General features: G+C 41.2%; 2 protein-coding genes across 6 annotated transcripts in view; both read right to left on the reverse strand.

Moving 5' to 3' along the window:
- PDGFRL (platelet derived growth factor receptor like) overlaps positions 1-1,271 on the reverse strand; it is a 46,429-nt gene extending 45,158 nt beyond the window's left edge. Inside the window, exon 1 of one of the 2 annotated variants that reach the window (XM_068532266.1) lies at positions 1,015-1,268. In XM_068532266.1, the coding sequence (XP_068388367.1) occupies positions 1,015-1,069 (55 nt within the window). In that variant the 5' untranslated portion in view covers positions 1,070-1,268. Of the gene's footprint in view, positions 1-1,014 lie in introns of both variants that reach the window. The other variant, XM_068532267.1, reaches the window with a different exon arrangement.
- Positions 1,272-11,123: 9,852 nt separating this feature from the next.
- The window catches only part of SLC7A2 (solute carrier family 7 member 2), a 71,809-nt gene continuing 55,476 nt past the window's right edge, over positions 11,124-27,456 (reverse strand). For all 4 annotated transcript variants that reach the window (XM_068532392.1, XM_068532395.1, XM_068532394.1 and 1 more), the window contains exons 8-12: positions 22,593-22,695; positions 20,859-21,064; positions 19,672-19,838; positions 18,833-18,941; positions 11,124-16,389 (exon numbers count right to left, since the gene is read on the reverse strand). In XM_068532392.1, the coding sequence (XP_068388493.1) occupies positions 16,193-16,389; positions 18,833-18,941; positions 19,672-19,838; positions 20,859-21,064; positions 22,593-22,695 (782 nt within the window). In that variant the 3' untranslated portion in view covers positions 11,124-16,192. The remainder of the gene's footprint in view (positions 16,390-18,832; positions 18,942-19,671; positions 19,839-20,858; positions 21,065-22,592; positions 22,696-27,456) is intronic.

Below are 27,456 nucleotides of genomic sequence, written 5' to 3' on the forward strand. Positions count from 1 at the left end.
TGTGAGCTGGCTCCAGCGGGAGGTTGCATAACAGCAAAAGCTGCTTTTCAACCAAAACCAGCAAAAATAGTGACGGTAGAGCAGAATTCCAAGGGAGATTTCAGGATACCAGGATGTAACAGATGCAAAATACACTGCACGAATAACACCAAGCGAAAAATAACGGAGCCAACCAAACAGTTAAATGCCAACAGAAATATAGATAATAGACAGAGAAATACAACAATACGCGCGCACACACACACGCACAGTAAAGTCTGGCCCTGTGGTTGTGAGTCTACACAACAGGGTGGGCCCAGGACAGGCACACATTCAAAAAAGTTCAGCGGCACAAGGGCCCCCATATGGTGTACGAAAGTCCATGTCCTTCATCTTCCACCCTCCCACCACATAAGAAGTGTAACAGCTGTGGGGTTTTGAGTCGTTTGGAGAAGGTCTGATACCCAGAAATATCTGGCCTAAGACTTAGACCAGATAGGCACATCTCGCAGGATTCAAGCCCACGCTGGTTTATGAAACGAATCTAGGACCGCAGATGGGGGAGGAGGACTCTTCGAATCTTGCAAAAGGCTCAGTTTAGGTGGCACCCGCCCCCACGAGCGGAGACCCGGGGCGAACGCCGCGCGGAGGTGGCAAGGATCCGCCGCCCTGCGCCACCTCCCAGACCGACACGTTGACACTGGGGGCTGGACCAGGGGCTGCCTGGGGTTGTTCCGTTTGCCGGCAGCCGAGAGCTTTCCAGGAGCGCAGGAGCGCTTCTGGTGGGGATCCTAAGGGTCAGAGCAGCTGCCACCGTCCCAGGGGCTCCCAGGGGAGGTGGAGAGAGGGAGGTAAGAAGACCCTCCTGGGGAGGGGGGGCAGGTGCACGGAGTAGGGAGCGGCTCCAGGGCTGGGCCTCGGAAGGTCTAAAGTTAGAAGACGACCTGGAGGACGACGAGGGCTGTTGGGGGGGGGTGGGGTCCGGGATCAAGTCAGGGCACAAGCCGGGTAGCCCCCCCACGCAGAGTAACTCACCGTCCTCCAGCGCTTCGTGCACCAGCAAAAGACCCAGCAGCAGCCAGACCTTCATCTTCAGGGCAAGGGGTGGGGCAGAGGTGCGGGGCACAGCAGGTCCGAGGCGCGCGGAAAGCGCCGGGCGAGGGCAGGGGCGCCGGGGGAGGCGGCGGGCGACGGGCGGGCGCCTGGGACGCCGCAGCTGGAGGATTCGGTTTCACGAGGAAGAACAGATTTGGGGGGAAAGTTTGGGGATTTTTCTTTTTTTAATTCTGTGTAATGTAACCTCTCCTGCCCCCTGGCGGAGCCGTGAAGCGCTGCGCTTTTCCCCGGCGCCGAGCGCGAGGGCTGAGGGTGAAATGTCAATTATAGCAGCCCCTCATCGAGTTCCCCCAACGCTCGGCGTTTCACGCAATTTACCAACTTCAAGCAGGCCCCGCGCAATCCTGCGGGTACTGATGGGGTCACATTTAACTGTAGCTGTCCAAATGTCACCAGCGCTCTCCCCACCAGCTCAAGTACAGCCATAATGCTCTGTAAAAAGCGCCCCCTAAGTATTTCTCTCCATTCCCAGCAGGTCTCTCACTTGCTCTCACTAACAAGACCACTGCCCTCGGTTGTCCCGGCTCTGCAGCCAGCCCTGTACCTGCTGGACACGGCGTCTCTCTTGCAGCTGAGACGTGAGAGCCCTGGGGCTTCACCGGGGAAGGAGCTGCTCTGCCTTCAGAGGGGCCCACTGCAGGCCAGCTCCTTCCCCGGTGCCTGGCGGAGGTTTTGGAGAAATTTCTCCTTCCTCTTTTATTCAGAAGTCCCATTGCCCTACATACGACTCAATTAAGCGTTCAGCAGGGACTGTGCCAGAAAACAGATCCAAGTAACAGCATCAGGGGCCCCTCCGGACTCCGAGAAACTGACACCTTGGCTTTCGCTCTCGCGCTGGGGCCTGGCGTTCCGTCTACACCTCCTCTGCCTCACTCCACACGCCCCCACGTCCTGCGGGCTCTCCCTGCCGCCTCTGCGTCAAGGCCGCCGCACGTTGCCAACGTCCCTCCCTCCCTGCCCCGCTCACGATGTTACCGTCTGTCATCAGCAAGGGGCCACAGCCTCCTGCTTGGTCTCCCTGCCCCTCCTTCTTGCGCCTCAACCCATTCTTTCTCCAGCTATTAGACTGATCTTCAAATGCAACTGTCAAAAAACTCTAACCCAACTAAAAACCCTTCCAAGGTTCTCCAGCAAGCCTCCTGCTCCGGAGTTCCCCGGCCCGGGGTTGGGGGGTGGAGGCATCTACAGCCCCGCCGCCTGCTCGCCGTCTGGCCCTTCACGCCAACAGCACGCTCCCAGCGCCCTTGGCGCAGTGACCGCGGGGGTCCACTGCTCCCGCGGCCCCCTCTGCCGCCAAGAGTCCCCTTCCCCCTTCCACCACCTGCCTGCCCTCTCGCCACCCCCAGCCCCTGGCCGAGCTCACCCTACAAGGCTCAGCTCAGACCTCGCCTGCTCCAGGCTGGACTAAGCGCTTCCCTCGTACAAATACCTCATGGTAGCAGCTACGACAAAATGCAGGACTCAGCGGTGAATCTGGTTGTGCGTCTTTCTCCTGCACTCTCCTGAGTTCAAGGGCAAAAAATGCGTCTTATTAAATTTTGCATTCTACCACTAGTTTCTGGAAAGTAATACTCATTAATTAGGAACTTACCGTGTTCCACACAGAGCATAAAACCCTCAACATGCGTTTCTTGTTCCTTGTATCAACAACAAACCTGCAAGGGAGGCTGTGTGGTTAGTTTCGGCCCCATTTTATCGATGAGGCGGCCCAAAGGCAAACTGGTAGGAAGTCTTAATCCAGGTTTTGTCTGACACCCATGTCTCTGGGTCGAACCCTCACGCTACCGGTTAAACTGAGCTGTTGAAATCACTAGAAGTGAAAGCTTTCCGACAGGGCCCTCCCGACCGTAAAGTCACTCCTCAGAAACTCCCAAGACTGGAGGCAAGTACTTTGTGACTTACCTGATAGGCTTGATAACAGACAGCTAAGATGGCAAGACAACCAGATGGACGGAGTTGCAACCCATTCCACGGAGAGAGGGAACACACGGTCTGTTCTACCCTTTGAAGGAGTCGGGAGGAGGAGGTGGCTGCCGTAGAAGTAGCCATGAAAAGAAAACAGCTAAACTTGTAATGAGTCCTTAAAAGCTGAATGCAGGCTGGCGTGAACATTTCGAATCCTTGGGAGCCTCAGACACAAGGAGAGCCCAGAATCCTTCAGCAGCTCTTTCCCACAAGCGTCTGCTGGTTGTTCACTAGAGAAAAAGAGACCAAAAGGCAACACATGTGAAGAGAGTTGCCATTAATGAGGGTTGCACTCAGCTACTCCACCTGTGTTTTCTTTTATTTCAAAAAGAACTTTTTTTCAAAATTAATTAATCCATTAAAAAATATTTTAAACCACCACAGAATTATATAGGACAGGGAATGATAAAAATAATAAAAATACCCTTTCATGTCCCCGACCCTTCTAGCTATAAAGTATTTCATAGTAAAGATGCACGATAGTTTAAATTTTGCTCCTGTTTATAGATACTTTGGTTGTTTTAAAAAACTCCTTTACAAAAAAATGCTGCAATAACTGTCCTTATCCAAATAGCTTTATGCCCATGAGTATTTCTATAACACAGATACATAGATAAAAGTGAAATTATTCAGCCAAAGGCCATGATATTTAGCAATTTTGATTAATGCTGCCAATTCAACAAAGCTGTTCCTATTTATAGCCAATTCTACTTTCTTTGGGAGCCCATGAGCCTACGCATTTCTTCCCACCCACCAGTCCTGGACGTGACTAATCTATTCAATTTTTACAACCTGGGAGGGGGGATCTCATTATGCTCTTTCAATTCCTATTCTTTTTATTACTATTGAGGATGGGCATCTAATGTTTTTATTAGCCATCTGTATTTGAAAATTGAGTTCTTTTTCTTATTGCCTTACTATAGTAGAATCTTAATATGTTCTGGATAATAAGCTCTCGGGTGTTATACATACTGCAGACATTTTCTTCTAATCCTTTGCTTGTGTTTTAGTTTTGCTAATGGTGCCTTTCTTTAAGAAATACAACAAATGTTTAGCAATTACATTTTTCAGTAATTTTTTTCATGGCATCTGGGTTTTATATCCCCTTAGATGGACCTTCTCTGCCTCAAATCAGCAAATTACGTGTTTTATATTTTCATCTAAAACTTTTATAATTTTGTTGGTCTGTTTAGTCTTTAAATTAATTAATTAATTAATTAATTTATTTATTTATTTATTTATTTATGGCTGTGTTGGGTCTTCGTTTCTGTGCGAGGGCTTTCTCTAGTTGCGGCAAGCGGGGGCCACTCTTCATCGCTGTACACGGGCCTCTCACTGTCGCGGCCTCTCTTGTTGCGGAGCACAGGCTCCAGACGCGCAGGCTCAGTAATTGTGGCTCATGGGCCTAGCTGCTCTGCGGCATGTGGGATCTTCCCAGACCAGGGCTCGAACCCGTGTCCCCTGCATTAGCAGGCAGAATCTCAACCACCGCGCCACCAAGGAAGCCCCTGTTTAGTCTTTAAATCCATCTATCATTTTTTAGTTTTGGTATCACAAATTACAAATCTAATTTTATGTTTATGTTTCCAGTTGGATGATCAGTGTCACGTTATCATTTGTTAAATGATTGGTTCTTTTCCCATCTTTCTGAATTGATTTTTAGTGTGTATTAAATTACACATGTACATAGGTCTGTTTCAGTTTTGTCTATTTTATTCTATTGATCTTTTTATCTATACCTATAGAAACACCACAATGCATTAATTGGTACCGATTTATAGTATGTTTTGTTATTTGTTTGGGCAAGGGATGCCCCCATTATTGATCTTATGTTAATTATGCTTGTACATTTTCTCTTCCAGATGAAGTTTGAAATCACTTTGTTAACCTCCATAAAAACTTTGTGTTTTGATTATGATTGCATCGAATTTATATTTGGGGGAAGAATGGTCATATTTACAATATTAAGTCTTCCTATCCCAGAATGTGTCATAAAGTTATATATATTTCCATTTGTTCAAGTCTATTTTTATGTCCCCATTATATTCTATAATTGGTGAATGCTGGTATTAGGACAACAATTTTGAAATTCTGTAATCCCAAGCCTGCATTCTTAAGTGTATTTTGTGTCAAATACACTTTAGCTAAATTTGGGCTACCTATGTGTGTGTGTGTATGTGTATATACGTGTGTGTGTAGTTATATAGTTAAGCACTTATACAGTAATAAACACATAGTTATATTTTTTTCCATGTAAGTCTTTTTTTTTTTTTTAAACATCTTTATTGAAGTATAATTGCCTTACAATGGTGTGTTAGCTTCTGCTTTATAACAAAGTGAATCAGTTATACATATACAATATGTTCCCATTTCTCTTCCCTCTTGCATCTCCCTCCCTCCCACCCTCCCCATCCCACCCCTCTAGGTGGTCACAAAGCACCGAGCTGATCTCCCTGTGCTATGCGGCTGCTTCCCACTAGTTATCTATTTTACATTTGGTAGTGTATATATGTCCATGACACTCTCTTACCCTGTCACATCTCACCCCACCCCCTCCCCATATCCTCAAGTCCATTCTCTAGTAGGTCTGTGTCTTTATTCCCGTCTTGCCACTAGGTTCTTCATGGCCTTTTTTTTTTTTTTTTTCCTTAGATTCCGTATATATGTGTTAGCATACTGTATTTGTTTTTCTCTTTCTGACTTACTTCACTCTGTATGACAGACTCTAACTCCATCCACCTCATTACAAATACCTCCATTTCATTTCTTTTTATGGCTGAGTAATATTCCATTGTATATATGTGCCACATCTTCTTTATCCATTCATCTGTCGATGGACATTTAGGTTGCTTCCATGTCCTGGCTATTGTAAATAGAGCTGCAATGAACATTTTGGTACATGACTCTTTTTGACCTATGGTTTTCTCAGGGTATATGCCCAGTAGTGGGATTGCTGGGTCGTATGGTAGTTCTATTTGTAGTTTTTTCAGGAACCTCCATACTGTTCTCCATAGTGGCTGTATCAATTTACATTCCCACCAACAGTGCAAGAGTGTTCCCTTTCCTCCACACCCTCTCCAGCATTTATTGTTTCTAGATTTTTTGATGATGGCCATTCTGACCGGTGTGAGATGATATCTCATTGTAGTTTTGATTTGCATTTCTCTAATGATTAATGATGTTGAGCATTCTTTCATGTGTCTGTAGGCCATCTGTATATCTTCTTTGGAGAAATGTCTATTTAGGTCTTCTGCCCATTTTTGGATTGGGTTGTTGGTTTTTTTGTTATTGAGCTGCATGAGCTGCTTGTAAATCTTGGAGATTAATCCTTTGTCAGTTGCTTCATTTGCAAATATTTTCTCCCATTCTGATGGTTGTCTTTTGGTCTTGTTTATGGTTTCCTTTGCTGTGCAAAAGCTTTTAAGTTTCATTAGGTCCCATTTGTTTATTTGTGTTCTTATTTCCATTTCTCTGGGAGCTGGGTCAAAAAGAATCTTGCTGTGATGTATGTCATAGAGTGTTCTGCCTATGTTTTCCTCTAAGAGTTTGATAGTGTCTGCCCTTACACTTAGGTCTTTAATCCATTTTGAGTTTATTTTTGTGCATGGTGTCAGGGAGTGTTCTAATTTCATACTTTTACATGTACCTGTCCAATTCTCCTCCATGTAAGTCTTACTTGTTAATTGTTAAACTTAGTTCTTATTTTTACTCGCTTATGTATTTGTTTTGCTATTATGAATGAAATTTTCCCCCATTACATTTTCAAATTGGCTAACTGGTATATAGAAAATAATTTTGGAATTGTATTTTCCCAAACCTCTGTCACATATACTTTAGCTAAATTTACGTGTCTAAACTTATCCTAGGTCTGTGTTATGGTCTGAGTTGTGTCCCCCCACTTCCCCCCAAATTTAAATGTTGAAGTCCCTCACGGACATAGAGAACAGACTTGTGGTTGTCACGGGGGAGGTGGGTGGGGGAGGGATGGAGTGGGAGTTTGGGATTAGCAGGTGCAAACTATTACATATAGGATGGATAAACAATAGGTCCAACTGTATAACACAGGGAACTATATTCAATATCCTGGGATAAACCATAATAGAAAAGAATATAAAAAAGGATGTACATATATATATAACTGAATCACTTTGCTGTACAGCAGAAATTAACACAACACTGTAAATCAAATATACTGCAATAAAAAAAATTGATGTTGAAGTCTGAACCTCTAGTACTTTAGAATGTGGTAAATTAAAGAGGTAATTAAATAAAGGTAATTGAAGAGGTAATTAAATAAAATGAGGTCATTAGGGAGGACCCTAAACCAGTATCACTGGTATTCTTATTTATAAGAAGAGGAAACTTGGATATAGACACACACACAGAGGGAAGATCGTGTGAAGATTCAGGGAGAAGACAGCCATCACAGGCCAAGGATCTGGGCCTCAGGAGACGCCAACCCTGCTGACATCTTAATCTCTGACTTCTAGCTTCCAGAACTGTGAGTAAATACATTTCTGTTGTTTAAGCCGCACAGTCTGTGGTACTTCGTTATGGCAGCCCTAGGAAGTAATGCAGTCTGTTAGGATGGGAGCGAGGGTTACAAGAGATATAGGGGCTTTCCAAGACATGTAGCTGATAGTCACAAGGTTTACTATCCTTGAATGAGACAATCACAACATGACTCCAAATCTGAAAAATAAAACTGCCAAAGTTGTATTTTTTATAGGTTGTATTTCACTGAAAAAACCCATCTGCTTTGTCTCTAGGGTGAGAAGGAATTTTATTATTAGATTCTCTGTTTGCATTCATCTTCTCCATTCTTTCTCCAACAATTGCTGTAATATTGGCCAATTAAAATAAGCATTGCCTTACAGCTCTAAGTCAAATACAGCTTGAAGCCTGGTTTCCTAAGGCATCATCACTTTTTGTATGTTTGTGTTTGGTCACCGTAATGGACCCTCTATTTAGTCTAAATAGTTTTCAGTTGACCTCTTGGGTTTTTAGATAAACGATCATATTACTTGCAACAGCCAGCTTTTCTTTCTTTCTTAGCTGATGCCTGTCTGCTCCCTCCACCACACTCTTACACCGGCCTCTAGTGTTTGCAGCCCACTGACCCCCCAACCTCATGAAGCGTGGGGTGGCTCAGCGATGGAACAAAGCAGGGGGTCCAAGCCTCCCCTGAATCGTCAGCCACTTCCTGATGCTGGAAAAGAGGAGCCTGACGACACAGAATCAGCCTCCTAAAAACAGCCTTTAAGTGTTGAATCATTATGTTGTATACCTGAAACGGACATAATAGTGTGCGTCAAAAAAAAAAAATAATTAAAAATGAAAATAAAACTCTGTCCAGGGAACCACTGTCGTACTTGGGAGGGCACAGCTTTATCCGAGCGACTGTGCGTTATCCCCTCTCTCCAAAGAGCAAGGGCAGCAGCCCCTGGCATTGGCTTAACAAACGGAGACTTGGAGAGAAAAGGGGAAAATAGCAGAAGGAGAAACAGAAATCAGGAAATGGGAGAGCGAGAGAGGTAAGTGTGATCCAGGGGTGGGGAACAGGCCGCACTTATAGACTTGGGTCTGTAGAAGCACATTTCTTTCAAGGTTCTTTAGAAGCACAGGTTGATACACAGTGTGTATCTGATGGATGTTCAGAAGCATCTACCAAAGGCTGAAGTGCAATTTCAGTGCTTCCATCATGATGTTCTTATTTGCGAGCTCTTTCATATGTAGCATTTTCATTACAAACCGTAATTAATGGTAATTGTTTATGACTGCTTTGTTCTGAAAAATCTCCCCACTCCTCTGCTTCCTCTTACTCCCACCCCCTTCAAAGTGGTGAATAACATCAGGCATTTGTTAGGTAAGCTAAAAAAAAAAATCAGCCTATATTTTGGACATCTACCCCCCCCACCCCCAAAATGAGGATATTTCACTTCTCTAACTAGTCCTCATTAACTATAGTAATACCACTAAGATGATTTTTTTAAATTAGTGTTTTAAGCTTTGAGCAGGAGCTAACTTTAGTGGTTTTAAATATAGCTCTGAGAATCTCATTCTAATATAAATGCTAGACATTTTCGATGCTCCCAGAGCCACTCATCAAGAGACACCATGGGGTAAGGTAAGGATCCCAGAAACCTGGTCTACTTAAAATGGGGCAAGAGAAATTACTCTCCTAGCTCCAGGATATGGCATGTTGTAAAGATGTTCCACCTGTTGGCTAGTTACGAGCGCCTCTAAATGGCTAGGGGAAGACAGACAACTATCAGCTAAAATGTAAATGACTCAAAAACCTCCATCCTCTCCTTTCTTTACTCAGTGGTGCCCTCCTTCCTACTTCAGCAGTCCTTTGCCTATTTGCTTTCTCCTGCTTACTTGCTCTAAATGCTCACTTTTTGAAAAGCATCTGCTGTCAGTCATTTACAACTTGGGCCAATTTAAGTCAATGTTCCAAGAATACTGACATTTTCAGTCTGATTTCTTCCAGGGCAGTGAAGCTCTTGGTTTTTGCTAGAAGAAATATCAGGCATTAGTGAGTGGATGGGGGAAGATCCTGGAGACCTGGAGACTCAGCCTTTGGGGAACCCCAGAAACCTGAATCATGACAATGCTGTGGTCCTTGTAGGTTAGGGAATGCAGAGCCCAGAAATGAGCTTGCTCTCCATCATGGAGATTTGGCCCTACCCTGAGCTGTACGGTTCTCCTGGGTAGGGAAGTCTCTATCTTGTGTTTCTATCTTCATGTTGACTGCTCCAGTCTTAGTAGAGAGTAACAGGGATTCTTTACCAGAGACTATGACTTTTGGACTCTCTGATACCTAAAAATATCTAAGAGTTGGCTATGAATCTGTTACTAAGAAAGGTTCAGGTAAGTACATCAGTATTGAGCTGAGTTTCTTTCTAGATAGTTTCACCCATACTTTGACCTACTTTAAAAGACAAGTCGAGATAATGTGATAATGGTTATTTTGTCCTTTGAGAATTTTTTGGAGATATTTTATGGGATGAAATGAATCACTCTTTCCACACAGACAGATGGGGACTTATCAGCACAGTCTCTCAGCAATCTACTGGCTTCCTAAAATGGAATTCTATCAGTGGCCTTCTTTAAAGAACACTAAGGAGATGGTGGTCCTATCTCCAGGAGTTCCTGGCTGGACCCACAGCCCGAAAACTGGGGTCTTGTCATCCCAAGACCCCACTCAACAGAGGTAGCTATAGTTGCTCACACTTTGCAGCTGATCCCATGGTGCCAGCACAGAGGCGGGGCCTCAAAACCTAGTTAACAATACTAATCAAGCCAACAATTAGCTAAATTAGGTTTTAGGCTTCTATTTGGGAAATACTTTGCTGTGTTAGCTTGGTTTTCAATGCAGGCTAAATTGATACTAAAGTTTATTCAATTCACCATGGTGTTCCCTCCAATTTATAAAAACCAATAGCAATTAAGTGTGTACACAATGACATTTCAAAATTAAACAAGCTAATTTAGGAGATGTGCAATTTTAAGTAACTTAGAGCCATGTTAGAAAACTCTTTGACTCCTCCCTCCCCATCAAAGGGTAAAGAGGGCTGAAGTTAGTAAATATTTATTCACTATACTGTAAAAAATTTCTGTTAGTTATACATAACTGATCACCAATTACTAAAAGCTATGATTTGGTCGGAAGAATATCAAGGAGCTTCTTGCAGACAAAAGCAATGTCAAAGAGATTAGTCCATTAAATAAATGGCAGTTGAGGTGGTAGGATCTCAGATGTGTGGTCCTGGGGTGGCATGCTTCAGGCGCAACTGATATTATTTGGACTGTGCCATGAGGATTGAGTATACGTGAAGACATCTCTTTTATCTTACAGGACTTGGTATTCATACCGTAGGCTGCCAGGTGAATATTCTCAACAGTAGATTTGTCTCCATTTAGACTGTACTATTGATATATTTCTGAGCTGTAAAGCTTCCTAAATAAAAAGGCAGTTTAAATCAGGTAAGTGTGAAATGTATGCTTTTGGTAGGTGTGATACATATGCATACTACACTATTATAAGTCGTAGTAAAATTTATTTTAAAAATACATGGTCATGTTAGAAAGCATATTTTACAGTGGTAAAGCAGCAGCAGTTTTTATTCATTACAAATTCTAAAAAAGAATCCAACTTTATAAGTAATAAGGAACACTGATTATCATTAAAGACATTTAAATTTAAAATTACCTACTACACAAAAAAATCTCTATATTTGCATAAGACCAATGTCTCTGTTGGTTTTTACAGACATAGAATTTCTGCAGGGTTTTAGGCCCTATCAACAGCTTCTATTAAGTACAGTGATAACAAAATAAAGCAATGAAACAATTGGGCACCAAAGATGAAGAGCCTGTCAACCAGGCACGGGCCAGAGAAACCTGTCCTGCTGGCAACACGAGGTTTCTTACCAACTGAGCCGAGGCCCACGCGCTTTCCTGCCCAAGGCTATTAGTGCTGGTGCAGAAACTGCAGTGGGCCAGGACCTATGGTGCCAGTTCCAGGAAGCAGCCGTCCTTTCCATGAGTCATAGAGGTTCCTTGGTCCTTATCATTTACCTTGTACTCATGGGCTATTTGGGGCTGAAATTAAGGACCCCAAACTACCTTAGTTTCATGTGAAGTCTTTCACTTCATATCCTACCCTGTCATCACAAGCCCCCACCAACGGGGTAGCTATAGACGCTCACACTTTGCAGCCTGCCTGACCCAGGGCCCTGGTTATGACCCCCATGGAGCTGCTGTCAGTGGTCAGTGAAGGCTCTTTAAGGCCAGAGATTACGGCAGTGGCTTCAGCCGTGATGAATAAAAGCTAAGATAGTGCTCCCAGCAAACAGGGCTGCCAATTGGGTTGAGCCATAACAAAATGCATTTGAAATGAACATGACTGAACTGGGTACATATAAACAATAATGAAGTTACGAAACCCAACCACTAAACCAACAACCACAACAATAACAGATCAGGCCTCTCAAAATTCAGAAACCAGAAAGCCATTAAAAAATGTTTAAATATGATCATACAAGGAGATAAAAACAAAAAACAAAACTCAGCTAAACAACAAAGTCAAGCAACCTCATTTTCACATCTACGTGTCTGAAAAATGACCTGTGCTGGCATTAGTTCCTACATGAACTTTGGTACTTTTTCCCTTGATGTTTTAGGACAAGTTAGAAAACGTAGGTAGAAAGCATATAGAGAAGGCACTATTTTGGCACTAGTCAAAAACCAAAAACAAACCAAAAAAACCCAGTTAATCACAACCCCCCAAGAAATTCACACTAATCATGTGAATATTAATATTCCATGATGCACACTCTAAACCCAATCCTTTAAAATTCTGTGGACATCGTGCTTTTAGTTTGAATTGGACTGTCGCTTGAAGCACATCAGGAGAAACCCAGACAGGGAACATCAGAAGCAAGATCACAGGTAAGTAAGAGCTGGAATCTTGGCACAATTTTATCATGTGGTTTATAATCTCAGAATATGCTGATCTAAGAGGAAAAAAAGCTAAGACTAATCTGCTCCCTCGGGCAGTATCAGCATTGGCGATGACTTTTCCGTATTCTCCCTGCATTCAAATACGTTTTGAAAATAGTTTGGTAAATATAAATTCTAATTCGAAAGATTTTAACATCTACCTGTAAATACCCAGGACTTAGAAGATATTATGGCTAATATTTAAAATAAAAAAAGTTTAAAAATCTTTTATTCAGAAAAATTTGAAGAAGACAGGCCCTTGTCTTTTAAAGGAAGGTAATTCTGAAACATATTTTCTATCAACTGTGGTTGATAACAGTAAAGTTTTATAGATATCATCATTTGTTTTTCGTTAATGTATATCTCTCAAATGATGTTTTGGTCTTTTCCTGATACTCATCTCTGGGGAAAATGTGATTAAGCAGTACTCTGTGTTTCAGTATACATCAAAAGTTCTAAATTTTCTCATAAATAGTTTTTAAACTTGGATTTGCATAGCTACCTAGTTAAATGTAGGGTAGGCATGGCCTTTGTATGGTTATTCACAAATCATCTTTCTTTTTTAAGAGTATAAAATAAAGGTGCTATTATTAAAGTTTCTCACTGAGAATGTTCAGAGAGCATATTTCCTAGTGCAAAAAAGAAAGGTAATTCAAGCTGTTTTTACTCAGTCACAATTAAGAGAATGTATATGTATTTTTTAATTTCTGGAAAGGACTTTATATAAGTGTGACTGATTACTAGTAAAAGCTGTACAGAACATTTTGGCAATCCTAGGAAAGTAAAAACAACATTTTGTTCAAAAGGTTATAAATTCAAATGCAGAAACAGAGAGGTGATAAAAGGCCTGGTAGTACTGGCTTTCCCTAATAAGCACAAACCAAGACAGAAATGTCAGAAAAGGTGCAGCAGAAACAATAAACAGAAGTCCCCTAATGCCCCCGCCCCCAACTCCATTTCAGATTATAAAGCACCTGGTATAATGTACCAGACTTCAGTGATTTCATATTAGAAACATTATAAATATATCTTTCTTAAAGAATCTATCTATAGAAAATATTATACATATAAAATCGCTATATATTTCAAAATAGTTTAAAACCTAAAAATTTTGCATAAGCATACCTATCAATATAAAACATTATTTTTTCTCCATCAGTTGGGTTTTTAAAATCTAGACAACAGTATTATTTCCAAACCCCATCCTAAACCCAGCTGACTTCTACACTGACGTTTGAAATATACACACACATATATATACGTGTATATATACACACTCACACATACGTACGAACATACATTTGAGTTTTCACAGGAAAAAAGCATAGTCACGGACAAAGCATCTTTTCATAGACATTTGTATTTGTAAAGTGTTTCAAGGTAGAAAAATAATGTTTAACTAAATTCTGCTCCTAATTGAACACAGTGGGCATAATAGTTTTAGCTGCCTGTCATGTTCTAAACAAATTTCTTGATATTGTTACAGTAAAAGTTTTAATATTCACATATGAAATTCTTCATGTTCCCTGTGTGAAGGGCCTGTTCTAGAATGATTTCAGAAAAAAAAGGGCTTCTCAGTATACTGCAATAACAGCAAGGACTTATGATTAGGCCCACAGTGCTTACAGAAATACTTTACGCCTTGCATAGCCAACTCTTCCTCTCCAGTAAAACATGCAGCTTAAAAGAATTCTGGGCTTCAGATTTTACCGTGTGCACCCTGGAAATTGTGGAATGTTAGTACTGAGTTCTATGTCAGAGATGCTACAACACTAGCAGCCAGAAACCCAGGCCTTCTACCTGTTTATTGGATACTTAATCACAATAAACTCCTCAACAATCATAACTTGCTTTTTAATGAAAAAAATAAAGTGACATCTCTTGGAAAAGCTGTCAGAAAATAAATGTTTTCCTTGCCTTTGGATTAAGCTGGTCACCTGGGCTTGATAATGTTCTTCCTGGAAATATAACCCATACATATGTAAGTGTTTAGACTCAGTCTCATCTAGTGAACCATATAATTATTTGTAAGAAAAATAATTCATGAGAAGCAAAACACACTGCAGATAAGTAGTCCACTATTAGAGAACCCTATAAAGTAAAATACAGTAATTAGAGAATCTTACATTTAAAAACAAATTATTTACTCATACAAAGGTTATTGTGTTTCTATGGCTTTAATTCAATTTGGTTAATTTTTCAGCTTGACATTTTAAACAATCGTGTATTTTACCAAAGTATTCTATTCCCCAACCACTGATGGGTTTTTGTAGAATACTAGAGCTTGTATCAATAGCTTTAGTGTGGTCATTTAAAAATAAATGAAATAAAAAGTGCTAAACAATTTATGGGATGGGGGAAGAAAAACATCCCTGTTTCCAAAAGAAACATCGGAGGCAAATTAGATCTGAACCCCTAAAATTGGGTCAAATGCCCTTTAATAACTGAATAGGCACTTTAAAATCAGAATAGGGGAATTTTCTTTTCTTGTATCCCTTCATTTTTTCCTTTTTTTTTTTTGCGTGTAGTAGAAAGAGAATTCGCTACTGAGTTAGAAAAAAAAGTTGAACTGTGATTATTTATTAAGCTATGGAAAAAAGTATGAATCATTCCACCAATTGTGTGATCTGGGAGATTCTACTGGCTTATTTTAACTGACTTTTAAAACAGGGGTGCTTGGGGTCTACTTGTCCAAGCACATGTCTACTCTGATCCTCAAACATATCCCCATCTTTGCCACTTACATGAGCTTCCTGCCCATGGGGACCACATTCACTTTCTAGCACAAAGGGTCCCAAGTAGATCACACTACCTCTCTCAAGCCCCTGACTGAACTGGGACAGGGCAGGGGGCAATATATCATTCACAGAAGGTGAAGGCCTCACATTTAAGGACCACTGTTCTCAAAGAAGACAGCAGTTCAAAGGGGTGCCTGACATCTGATGACACAGAGGGCCACTCCTGCCCTGCGCAGTACGGCAGACACGAACACTCCTATTGGCGAAGGTTTTAGCAAACTGTCACACCTCACGGAAGAAAAATCTGTACTAAACCCACTGCTGGCATTTATAAGTTGTAGAAAAGGCTCATTTCCTATCCCCTCCTCTTACTCCAGACCAATGACAGACACTGTGATGGGTAAATGCATTTTTAGCATGTTCTAACTTGATATTAATAAAGCCTAATAAGGAAAAGCAACAGCTATTTCCCCAACCATGCCCAGCACATACAAAATATTTTTCTATTCCGTGATTACCTCCATTTCAGTATGTGCAGTATATGCTACCGATTAATGACAACACTGGAAAAATGCAATACAATAATAGTAAAACACCAACAACTTTTAACATTGATATTCCCCAACATATACAAACATATACACACACACTCCCACGATCCCACTATCTGGGGGATATTCATCACTGAGGAGCGAGCTCAGGGTGCTTTCCCTGGATGCATAATTCACCATCTGAGGAGGTGCTGTCCAGGCGAGTAAGTATAAATTAGGGTGAACTGTGTCTGCAGCAAACCGATGACAACCTAGCACGATGATGACATCCGTCACGGTTCACTCCAGGTAGGACATGTACGTGAAGACTGTGGACCAGCTCTGCTCCTGCAGGTACTAGCATTCACTTGTCTTTTCATGGAATATGAAAGGTAAACTCAGGTTTCTTTGGTGATGGTCATTTGCTTGAATGGCAGATTTTTCTTCTGTCTCTGCATTAATGTTGTCTGAATAAATATCTTCATCATCATCTTCATCCCTCGAATTACCCTCCAGGCTGTGTCTAATGCCATAAGCGAAGTAAATCAGGAAACCTTTTAGAGAAAAAAAATCAGTGTTTTAGGTGTGTCAGAAAATGGCTGTTTGTATGTGGAAGATTTAATACAGAACTTAATAGTGCCTTTTGCCTTCTCTTTCTGTGCTGTTTTAGAAGGACGGAATGCAAGTACAGGATATCCCATAAAAGGTCCCTGACAAACATTTTCCCAGTAGAATGTGCTTCTTCCTTTTTAACCTGCAATCTTTATATGTGTGTTTTTTTCAATAAATATTTTTCAGATGTTTATGTAGAAAAAAAATTTTTTTACTTTCTCAACACTCAACACTATACTTTAAACAAAAGGATATGTGGGGGAAAATCTCATATACATCCCCAAAACAAGTGGTGGGTTAACAAAGACACAGTCAGATATTTTGGAAAGCATGCCCTGTGTGAACAGGGGACATGGGTGTGCCTGACACACGTTACTGTCACCAGGAGAGGATGAAAAACTGTGTACTAAGCCAACTGTTTATCAACAGCCATGCTGACTGGGGATCAGAGGGAAATGTTTTAAGTATTCTCGCAAGATATGTAGGCATTTTGCTGTATTTTAGCTATATTTTAAAAAATTGGTTGAGCATTTTGGGTTGATGTGAAATGCATTATAATTTTCCCATGTAAAATCATGGGAAGCAGGCTACCAATGAGTATTTTGGTATGTCCAGTTATTAGGAATGATTCTATTTCCTCTCATGTCCTTAGAGGTTTGAAGATCCAGCCTTCCCTGTCCTCAAATGAAGGTACTGTTATCACCATTTTACAAAGAAACTGAGGCACAGAAGCAGGGGTATAACACGGCCTAGGTGACACAGCTAATAAATGGCAGGGGTGGATTGAAACGTGGAGAGTCTGGCTCTGTAGTTCATGCTCTTCCCCAAGGTCAAGTACATGATTAAACCTCAGTGAGCTACAACTTGAGGAAAGAAGCAGTGGCTTTTGGAAAGGCAGGAAGGGTAGAGAAGCTCTCCACCAGATTACAAAGAGATCCTTCTGGGCTCAGAGTAGGGGAGAGAGTTCTATGGTCCTGTTCCCCGGGGGTTTGGGCTCAGCTTCCTGGCAGCACCTGGGGAGGTGGCGGGATCACAAAGGAATGGCTTTGTGGTACATTATGTAGGGCAGAGCCGACTGGCAAGCGATTCCCGTCAGGATCCTGGCCCTGATGCAACAGAGCCACCTATCAGAAGTGGCCACAGTGACAGAGAGAATACTCTAGAGTAACCTGCGTGGAGGGATAACCTTTGATGCACCCCAATTCCTTGACACAGTGTCAGATCCCCCAAATATGGGCAAAACTCTAGTGTGGGTATGGGGGGGATGGGCAAAACTGACTAGGTTAAATCTCCTATCAACTCAAGTGGGTTGGTGGCTTGAGACTGAAATTAAGTTAATTTACAGCCACAAAAGAGATTCATTCATTCATAAGAGATTCATTCTTTTTTTTTTTTTTTAATTATTATTTATTTATTTGTTTATGGCTGTGTTGGGTCTTCGTTTCTGTGCGAGGGCTTTCTCTAGTTGTGGCAAGCGGGGGCCACTCTTCATCGCGGTGCGCGGGCCTCTCACTATCGCGGCCTCTCTTGTTGCGGAGCACAGGCTCCAGACGCGCAGGCTCAGTAGTTGTGGCTCACGGGCTCAGTTGCTCCGCGGCATGTGGGATCTTCCCAGACCAGGGCTCGAACCCTTGTCCCCTGCATTGGCAGGCAGATTCTCAACCACTGCGCCACCAGGGAAGCCCCTAAGAGATTCATTCATATTAAGCCAATGGGAGGACTGTCAAAAAGCATCAACTCTCAAACTCCTCAGGCCACCAAAACCAGTACAGACTTAGCTCTCATCTCTCACTGCTTCACCTTTCAGCCACTTCACTTCATCTTTTTAAAGACAGTTGGTACTCAGTGCTTTAGTTACAACAAAGTTAAACTCTTCATTTCTAAGTCAATTTTCACATAGGAAACTGAAGAAGTCATGATGAAAAACAGTGCAGAATAGATATAAATAAGCTCACTCATGTTATGTAATGCCAAATTCCACCCCAAGGCATTTTGATATCAGAAAAGAAATTTCTTGATATAAGCACATTCAAAACGTTGCCAGAAATCCACTGGTACTCTGGAAGGAACTGGCTTTGGAATCAGACTCTAGGGCTGCCATTTGCAAATTAGATCCTTTGACTTTTAGGGGCTTCATTTTTCTCACTCAAGAAGTTAGAAAAAATAGGACCTATAGAGTTTTACAGGGCTACTGGGAGAACTGAATTTTTAAAAAGTATCTGGAAAAGTAAGCACTCAGATGTTCTAAAATTTGGGAAGGGAAGAAACCGGAAAAAAAAGCCTTTATTTCTAGGAAGGGGGAGTGGATGCATTTCTGTAATCACAGTGCATGACATTGGAAAAGGAGAGCCCACGTTCAGAAAGCAAAAACATTAAAAGACCTACCAAGCGCCATCCAAATGCTAAATCTGATCCAGGTGTCTGCACTCAACTGGACCATCAAGTAAATGTTCACCAGGATGCTGAAGGCTGGCAAAAACGGTAAGAATGGAACCTAAGGGGGGAAATATCTTCTTAAATATACTCAAATTTTGAAAGCACGTTCCCCAAATTATTTCGACATGGTGGCAACTAATTTGACATACATACTTTCACACTGTGTCAGTAAGTTTATATTCTCACAAAAAGGACAACCTGAATAAAACCCACTCATCTTGAGAATACTAAAAGTAGCACCGTATTTCACATTGTTTACTGCAGCCCAAAGCAGCAGAGGATTTATCCAGCCCGCTAACACCTGCATCACCACCAAGATGCAACTGGTTTCAGGGTTTAGTTTAGTTTAGGGTTTACTGGTTTAGTTCAGATATCAACAGGGCATGCCTCTGGAACTCGGGCTACTCATGGTATCTCAGGTGGATCCTCCTCTTAGTTCAAATGGGACAAGATCATTTCACTTGCAGTGGAAGGGCTTTTGGTGGAAATAATCTTCCTGGGAGGGTACTGAATTTCTAAAATAAAATATTCTAGTTATTCTTCTGATACTTCAGAATATCGGACAAGAAATTTGTTTACTATTATATAGAATAACGTGATAGGAGCACATTCAAGTTTTTGAAAAGTATACTTTAGACAAAAAGGAGCATCTCAGAGAATTGTGACACTCTTGTTCATTGGTTAACGTCATCAGAAGTGCTTTTTTTTAAAAGAAACAATTCACAAAAACTAATGGACAAGAGAAAATGTGCATAATATTTAGGATCTCCAATCCTCATGACACGTACCATGAAGGCTACTTTTTGCTGATTCTGAGGCTGCCTCCAAATGATGAGCACAATGGCAACGCAGAGAACAAGCAACAGCGCCAGAAGACCGAGGCTCCACGCTTCCAGCCTGGCAATAGTGTGGACTCCGTGCGTGGTCAGAATACTCAGGCCCAAAATGAGAAATGCTGCAAAGGTGACAGGTTCGCGAAACAAAATCAGAGCACGCCCTTCACTCAGACTCCTATGTTCAAACAGTCTGTTTTGATAAGATATCAAGTTCTTTATAGATCTGCTCTGCCAAATACTAAGATTCTTCATTTTTATTCTGGGAAGAAATGGCTAATTTCCCTGATTTAAGAAGCACGGCTCGCTTACTCATGACTGTCTCCCCTGAGAAGCCAGCCTTCCCCCTGGGCACTACCGTCTTGCCTTTCGGCTCATGGGCTACAGTCCCAGATGAGATCACATGGATTGATGGGATGTTGTCCGGGGTGGCTACTTCCCCTTTTTCAAATGGGAAAAGCAGGTCTGTTCATGTTCAGCTGTTGTAAACACTGACTGTTTATGTAAACAGATAATATATGATCTGCACCTTTTCTCCCTATTTCAGAGAGTGACATCACCGCCCACCCACCCTTCTCTGACCATCAAGTCTGCATTAGGGCTCCCTCCTATGTGCTCTCAGAGAAACCTGTACTGCTCTTAGCTTGTCACCAACAGTCCTGTTCTGCAAAGCCCAGTGAGAGCAAGGACCATCCCTCTTGATATCCCAAGTACCCAGCAGAGTTCCTGCCACACTGATGATGTTCAATAAGTGTTGCTGAAAATATGCCCAATTACGTAACTGTGGGTGAGCAAACAGGATCTGCTATATCGCCTCGCAGTCTCCTTGGGTCTCTGTTCAGTTATTGTCAGGTGTACTTTGCTTCACACAGGAAGCACCCTCACAGCTGACAAAATGGACCAATTTTGTACTTCTGCCACTCTCACCTTAGGGAATTTCTTCCTTTCTTCTTCAATTACCAAGATATAATCAATTTATCCTGCTAATATAGAGATGATCTCAATGACCAGTGACCAGTTAGGTTCAAATCTCAGGACCGAGGGTAGTGCTAACATATTCTTTCATCCTCTTTCACATCATACCTGCTCCACCTACATATACCTGCCGGGTCTTTATAATGTACACAGTGAAGGGGACTTACCGAGGAATCCTACAAGAAAGCTCACGAGAGAGGCCGACTGTTTTGTGGGCAGAAGCGAGGGGCTGAAGAGGGTTCGCAGGCTGAAGCCCTGTCCTGGCAGCACAGTGACCTGGGACTCGCTTTTGGAGGCAGTGTTGGCACACGATCTCAGAGCTTCTTTCTCAGGACAATATTTGGGTTGCTCGTAAGATAAGCCAGGCTGGTACCTATTCCCAAATAAAGGCATGTGTCTTTATTCTCAACGGACACTTGGTCCAAATGAAACGAGCATCTGAGACTCTAAGCGAGACATTTCCATTCACAGCTGGTGCAGTAAATCCACATGTCTTGTGGCTGCAGCCCCAGAATGTACTGAGCCAAGCCACACATCTGCTCAGTAGAATATCTGTAGCAACTCTGAATTTCCTCTGATAGCCACTTGATTAGAAAGTTATGTACGTTAGATGCCAAAGAGAGTTACATTGTAAAGCGAGGCAAGTGTGACAATAGGATGATTACTCTGGAAATATCTATGTCCAAAGGAGATGCAGTTCACAAAAACAGCACAGAAACTCTGGCTAAATATCAGCTACAGAGTAACATACAGCCTTCAGTTTGGCCTTCAAAGGCCTCACTGCAACCTGTCTCTCTGGCCTCATCTCCCTCATCTCACACAGCCACCTCCCACCCATTCTCCTCTATTACCGATCCTCTTCCTCTTCAGCTGGCATCAAGATATCAGCCTGCTTCAATTCCTAGTATCTGCCCAGTCTCCCCAGTGTGGTCTTTTCCCTCTGAGCAGCCTTTGGTTAAACTTAAAAGTAACAGTTGTCCCCCATCTGAAGAAGAAATATGCTCACTGAGAAAAAAAAATACACAAAAAGGGGGGTACGCAGAAGAAACCTGAAGTCACCCATTACACCACTACTCAGTATGAATTGCTGCTAGCATGTTGGTACAATTTCAGCCCGGTATAAATGTAAATATGTGTATATGTACGCAAAAATCATTTCTTCGTGTAAATGTATGTTACTATTTAAACAAATTCAGATGTTACATATAGCTTTGCATCCAGAAACTGATACATTTCCCCATATAATTAAATATCATTTTATTTGCTGTTAGAAGAGTCCACTGAAAAAATGTACCCTTCCTTATTTAACTATTCTATTTTTTTTTTTTTTATTGACGTATAGTTGATTTACAATGTTGTGTTAGTTTCTGGTATACAGCTAAGTGTCTGTTTATATATATATATATATATTCTTTTTCATATTCTTTTCCATTATGGTTATTTTAGGATATTGAATATAGTTCCCTGTGCTATACAGTAGGACCTTGTTGATTATCTATTTTATTAACTATTCTACTATTGATATTCAGCTTAGTTCAATTTTTTCACTATTGCATATATCTGTGTGTGCCTCTTCGATTGAATCTTTAGCATAAAAGCTTAGCAGCTGGATCACTGGGACTAAAAATATAGTATTCTTAAGTGTTTTTATACATTATGAGAACTTGTTGTTCACATAGATTAGGCCTACCTTTGGTAATTATCAATTTTAGTTGATTCTTTGCTTAAGGACCAAGTATGCTAATTATCCTTTGTACTAATGTTTGTACGTCTATGGCCTCTCACCTCTGTGAGACAACTAGCTCCTTGAAAGCAAGGTCAGTGAGCCCTAATTTTCTTTATTTCCCGGGCCCCACATGACACACAGTCTCCAGAACCATCTGGCAATGAGGGCAACTCACCTGAGGATGAGAACACAGGCTGCGACCAGAGAGTAGGCCAGAAGGGTGCCGATGGACATCATGTCCACGAGGGCCTTCAGGTCAAAAAGAAATGCCATCACAGCTATTGGGAAAAGAAAGAACAGTGAAGAAAACAGCCTGTGAGAAAACTCCACACAGCTGATAACTTTCAAGTCAGGGATAAGTGATGGGCACTTTTTTGTTTTAGTGCCAATGATAAGTCAATGAGAAAGGGTATTTCTCACAGTTAATAAGATGTTCTTTAGGTCATACAAACTGCTAATAAAACTTCAAAAACCCTCAGCTGTCTATCTAACAAAACACATCTACTTTGATTACTTAAAAAATATTGGCCTGACAAAGAGTGAAAATATTATATGACAGAATACTCTCCTTTGATGTTTCAGAAGAAAAACACTGCTAGGAAATATTGGCTGGCTCCTTTTTAAAAAAACATAAAAGAATTCGAACAGAAGAGGTTTCATTATAGATGTTACATAATCATTTTAATTCCCATCTGCATTCTGAGTTATATCTTCTACAGAATAAAATAATGTCCAATTAAATTATGTTTCTGATAGAGGCTAAATTCTACTCTGATTAAAACCACACAATCTGACTAAATTTGAGCGATCTGTGGCCCGTCCCCAGGCCCCAATAATGTTAAGAGGCAAAGTATAATTTATACAGTTGAATAGTCAACTTGCACTTAGCAATGTTTTTTCTCCACTGAAACATCAAAATAGTGATGATATTAGCTTGAATTTACCAAATAGTTGTCCCTATCATAATAAGTAGAAAACACCACATTCCACTCATGGGGTGTTCCAAACACCTCAGCAAGCTTTCTATCTCTATGATCTCCATTTACCTTCAATTCAATAATCCTATGAGACAGGGGAAATTATTTAGATTCAGCTTTATAGCGCAGTATTTGTTTTTAAACAAAACCCCAGCAATTTCACATGGTTTAACTTAACAGGATTATTGTCCTCTTTTTTATAGACAGGCTAACTTAACAAGGTTACAACTAGTAGGTAGAAGCGGGGTTCCAGCTAAACCAACATGCCTGTGCCCCTTCTACAATAGCACATTGTTTCTTTAAATACACCCCATGCCTTACTTTGAAAAATCTACGTTGCTAGTATAGTTATACATCAGATTAAAATTTTAATATGTTTTGTAAGAACCACAGATAACCAAAACAAGGTAGCCAAAACAGAAGAAAATGATTAATTATCCATACAAGCTCTCTGATTTAAGTTAAAAACAAGCAAAGCAAGATGTGGGACTACAAAATAACAAAATATAATATTTTAGAGCATTAAAAATGCTACAATTATCTTCTTTTAATTATTAATTTCAATATCTTATTATGCTGTCAAATTAAATTCTTCCTGAAGGAAGAAGAGTACATTTTAAAAAATTCTGAATACATAGTGAGAATTAATGGGCAAGATTTTACTGGGAAAAAAAAGCTTTTATGGAGTAAATAAAATATGTTGTCCTTTGTCAAGATTTATGAACTGTCTTTAATATCATAATGCACTGTTTAATCATAAAGTGGGCCTTAAATCATCAGTGCAAGCTTCATTTTATGGGGGCAGAAATCTAAGCACTGAGAAAATAAGTGATTTGACCTCCCAACATACATCTAATAAAGTGCCAAATTTATTACAAAACATTTATAAAGTGCAGTTGTTACTTTCTGACTCTGAAAGAATCCCATTTCATACATAATTAAGCATTAGTATTCTCTAATCTAATTTCCCCAAAATTCAGAGCCTCAACAAAATTATCATTTTTTGGTTTGAATTTCTACTACCAAGAGTATTTATTGTTTTATCTATAAAGCTGGCTAAAGTCTTTCTCTTCCTCCATATAACACGGGCTATAAGGCCATTCTCTTGATCTGTAAAATCTCTTTGAAAATTTCCACATGGAATAAGAATCTGGACAACTAGGGTGCCTGCTGGATGCTGGTGGGAGACCTTGACGCCCAAGGAGATGGGAGGAACCCCCAAGTGAACCGGTAGGATGTGGGGGGACTGAGGGAGGAGGAGAAGTGGAGGCCAGACAGGACCAGTGCCCTGGAGGGGTGGCTGGAAAGGGGGAGGGGTTCCCACACCTGGAGGGACCCTCGGGGACTCAGATCAAGGGGGAATGCGCTGAGCATTTCCCCTGCCCAATTGGCCCGGCTCTCAGGCAGGTCCTACACCCTCAGAGGCCCCCTCCAGGCCGTGTTACTCCTGGGGGCTAGGAGGGAGCTCGGGGGAGAACAGGAGAGGCAGGCGGGAGGGGCCCTCCAGGACCGGAGGAGCAGGAGAGGAGCGGAGAGTGTTTGCCCCTCCCACTTGGACCAGGAAGCCTGCTGTGCTCTTAGGCTGGGTCCCCCACCCTCTGAGACCAGAGGCACAGCCAGGACCCCTTCTGTCGAGCCTAAGCTCCACACCCCCACCAGGGCCTTTTCCAGCCCTGTGGGTCCTAAGCATAGGCCCCACCCACCACCAAAACCCCACCCCTGCCTAAGTCCCGCCCCCACAGCCAAGGCCTTTTCCACCTTTTTTTTTCTCCTCTTTTTTACTATTGTGGTTCTGTTTTACCTTCCAAAAGTTGTTTCATCTATATTTTTATTTTTATATTCTTTCTAACATATCTGTTAGTTTCCTAGTCTAATTTTATTTTTTACTCTTTGTTATTGTTCTCCTTTTTTTTTTTTTGCCACCCCATGCGGCTTGTGGGGTCTTGGCTCATGAGCGGGGGTTGGGCTGAAGCTCCTGTGGTGGGAGCTCCAAGTCCGAACCACTGAACTAACAGAGAACCTCAGACCCCAGGGAATAGTCATCAGAGTGAGGTCTCCCAGAGGTCCTCATCTCAGCACAAAGACCCAGCTCTACCCAACAGCCTACAAACTCCAGTGCTGGAAGCTTCAGGCCAAACAACCAGTAAGACAGGAACACAATCCCATCCATCCAAAAAAAAAAAAAAAAAAAAAAGATGGCAAAAAAATATGCCACAGATGAAGGAGCAGGGTAAAAACCTACAGGACCAAATAAATGAAGAGGAAATAGGCAATCTACTTGAAAAAGAATTCAGAGTAATGAGAGTAAAGATGATCCAGAATCTCAGAAATAGAATGGAGGCACGGATTGAGAAAATACAAGAAACGTTTAACAAAGATCTAGAAGAACTAAAGAACAAACAAACAGCGATGAACAATACAATAACTGAAATGAAAAATACACTAGAAGGAATCAATAACAGAATAACAAGCAGAAGAATGAATAAGTGAGCTTGAAGACAGAATGGTGGAAATAACTGCTGAGGAGCAGAATAAAGAAAAAAGAAGGAAAAGAATTGAAGACAATCTCAGAGACCTCTGGGACAACACTAAACGCACCAATATTCAAATTATAGGGGTCCCAGAAGAAGAAGAAAAAAAGAAAGGGTCTGAGAAAGTATTTGAAGAGATTATAATGGAAAACTTCCCTAACGTAGGAAAGGAAATAGTCACCCAAGTCCAGGAAGCACAGAGAGTCCCATACAGGATAAACCCTAGGAGAAACACACCAAGACACATATTAATCAAACTGACAGAAATTAAATTCAAAGAAAAAATATTAAAAGCAGCAAGGGAAAAGCAAAAAATAACATACAAAGGAATCCCCATAAGGTTATCAGCTGATTTTTCAGCAGAAACTCTGCAGTCCAGAAGGGAGTGGCAGGATATACTTAAAGTGATGAAACAGAAAAACCTACAACCAAGATTACTCTACCCAGGAATCATTCAGATTGAATGGAGAAATCAAAAGCTTTTCAGACAAGCAAAAGCTAAGAGAATTCAGCACCACCAAACCAGCTTTACAACAAATGCTAAAGAAACTTCTGTAGGTGGGAAAGACAAGAAAAGAAAAAGACCCACAAAAACAAACCCAAAGCAATTAAGAAAATGGTAATAGGAACATACATATCGATAATAACCTTGAATGTAAATGGATTAAATGCCCCAACCAAAAGACACAGACTGGCTGAATGGATACAAAAACAAGACCCATATATATGCTGTCTACAAGAGACCCACTTCAGACCTAGGGACACACACAGAGTGAAAGTGAAAGGATGGAAAATGATATTCCATGCAAATGGAAATCAAACGAAAGCTGGAGTAGCAATACTCATATCAGATAAAATAGACTTTAAAATAAAGACTGTTATAAGAGATAAGGAAGGACACTGAATAATGATCAAGGGATCAATCCAAGAAGAAGATATAACAATTATAAATGTTTATGGACCCAACATAGGAGCACCTCAATACATAAGGCAAATGCTAACAACCATGAAAGAGGAAATCGACAGTAACACAATAATAGTAGTGGACTTTAACGCCTCCCACTTACACCAATGGACAGATCATCCAAACAGAAAATAACTATGGAAACACAAGCTTTAAATGACACAATAGACCAGATAGATTGAATTGATATTTATAGAACATTCCACCCAAAAGTGGTAGAGTACATTTTCTTCTCAAGTGTACATGGAATATTCTCCAGGATAGATCGTATCTTGGGTCACAAATCAAGCCTTGGAAAATTTAAGAAAATTGAAATCATATCAAGCATCTTTTCTGACCACAATACTATGAGATTGGAAATCAATTACAGGAAAAAAACTGTAAAAAACACAAATACATGGAGGCTAAACAGTGCACTACTAAATAACCAAGAGATCACTGAAGAAATCAAAGAAGATATAAAAAAATATATAGAAACAAATGACAATGAAAACACGATGACTCAAAACCTATGGGATGCAGCAAAAGCAGTTCTAAGAGGAAGTCTATAGCAATTCAATCTCACCT

Source organism: Eschrichtius robustus, chromosome 21 (assembly GCF_028021215.1).
Source record: "Eschrichtius robustus isolate mEscRob2 chromosome 21, mEscRob2.pri, whole genome shotgun sequence".
NCBI lineage: Eukaryota > Metazoa > Chordata > Mammalia > Artiodactyla > Eschrichtiidae > Eschrichtius > Eschrichtius robustus.